Here is a 1,731-nt window from a genome sequence, read left to right on the forward strand (position 1 = left end):
CAGCAGCTGGAGATGCAGCAGGTTGGCCTGCAGCAGCTGGAGCCACAGCTGCTAGAACCACAGCAGGAGGGTCGGCAGCAGCTGGAAATGCAGCAGGTTGGCCTGCAGCAGGTGGTCTGACAGCAGCTGGGTTGGCAGCAGGTGGTTCTGCAGCAGGTGGGCTGGCAGCAGCTGGGTTGGCAGCAGGTCTCCTGGGAGAGGCCTTGACCACAACCCTGGTCGGAGCAGACAGAGCCACAACAGGAGTTGACCATGGTGTCAGAGGGTGGAGGTTCTGAGTGTATTTCCAGGAGTGAAGTTCTTGAGTCTGGATATCTCCTCACCCATGTCCCCTTTTATACTCTGCCAAGGGGCTGCTGGCATCAAGTACAATACTCTTCCTCATAATTATTTGCCCTAATAAATAGGTAATTACGAATCAGGCAAGTTTGTTTTCCTGGTTAAATTTTTCAAGATGGATTGAAAACACTTTTCTTTTCCTGCTGTGTGAGGATTCATCCCATCTCCTCTTCCTTAATCACCTCTTATGTGCCTTTCTTGATTTAGTTTCCTCTAAGAGAGCTGTCACATGTCACATGACATTCTGCCTTTATATGTGTCAGGCTCATTTTGCATATCCCACCATGTCTGCATTTGGGTGACAATGATTCTCATGAGCCCACAATTCTTTTTGGGGACAAGATGGATAAATCTATGTTTTAGTCTGATGGCTCATTCATTGTGGGCCATGTAGGCAAAGAATGTCTGAATGTATTACCTGTGAAATGGGATCACAGGCAGGTGAATAAAGACTATTAGGTCATACCCCTTCTGCACTGCATGACCCAGATTCTAGACTTTTGATGGGAACTGTTTTAGGAAAGAAAACTAAGTCATAAAGAGTGATGTTTCTTTTTCTCCAGAAACAAACCTCCAGAACTGAGTTTTAGGACCTCTTTGAAGGAGTCCTGGTTTCATACTGCTTAAATCACTCAGCTGCTAACCAAAGGGTGGGCAATATGAACCCACCAGCTGCTCCACAGGATGAGAATGTAGCAGTCTACTTCCATAAGGATAGCCTTGGAAACCCTATGGGGGCAATTCTTCTCTGTCCTATAGGGTCGCTATGAGTTGAAATAAACTTGACATTATAGGGGCTTCTTTGGGTGGGTGAAGATGGCTACAGAGATAGCCACCAACTGGCTATAAAGTTCAGGTCCCTCAAATCTCTGATCTGTGGGGATGATTTTTCTTCTTACTCTGACTTGCACTCTTTCAGGTTTTAAGAGGACCTATGGACTCATATAGACTTCTTCCAGGTTTTGCTTGCCAACCCAAGTTAGACTGCCCAATGTCCTTGCTCTTATTCTAATTCATACCTGGCTATTGTGCTATCTCTATTCAGTTACTGGGCTCTGAAGATGCCCAAATACACACTTCTGCTCCATTTTTCAAGGCGTTGATCAGATTTCACCCTCTAGACTTTTATCCTCAAGAAAGTAGAGAGAAAACATATCTAGGTTAAAGGCTGACAACTTTTTTTTTTCATAGTGAAGATGATGGAAAAGGTTAAAAAGTGCAAAAATGGGTGGAGTTCCGGCAAGGTGGCAGACTAGGCAGAAGGACTGCACAGACCCTCTTCAACAAAGAAAAGAGAAACCAATTAACACAGACACAGAAGATAATCTTGGACCCCTGAGCCTTGAAGGGAAGGATACAAAAGTGGACTCAACCCCAACTAGCAGAAGAATT

General features: G+C 45.0%; 1 protein-coding gene across 1 annotated transcript in view; it reads right to left on the reverse strand.

The window, feature by feature from the left end:
- The window catches only part of LOC103198059 (keratin-associated protein 4-3-like), a 6,769-nt gene extending 6,515 nt beyond the window's left edge, over nt 1-254 (reverse strand). Inside the window, exon 1 of the mRNA XM_042781092.1 lies at nt 1-254. Coding sequence (XP_042637026.1) covers nt 1-254 — 254 coding nt within the window.
- Nucleotides 255-1,731: the final 1,477 nt, after the last annotated feature.

The sequence above is a fragment of the Orycteropus afer genome, unplaced genomic scaffold, assembly GCF_000298275.1.
Source record: "Orycteropus afer afer isolate SDZICR_OR568_19922 unplaced genomic scaffold, OryAfe1.0 scaffold00085, whole genome shotgun sequence".
Lineage (NCBI taxonomy): Eukaryota > Metazoa > Chordata > Mammalia > Tubulidentata > Orycteropodidae > Orycteropus > Orycteropus afer.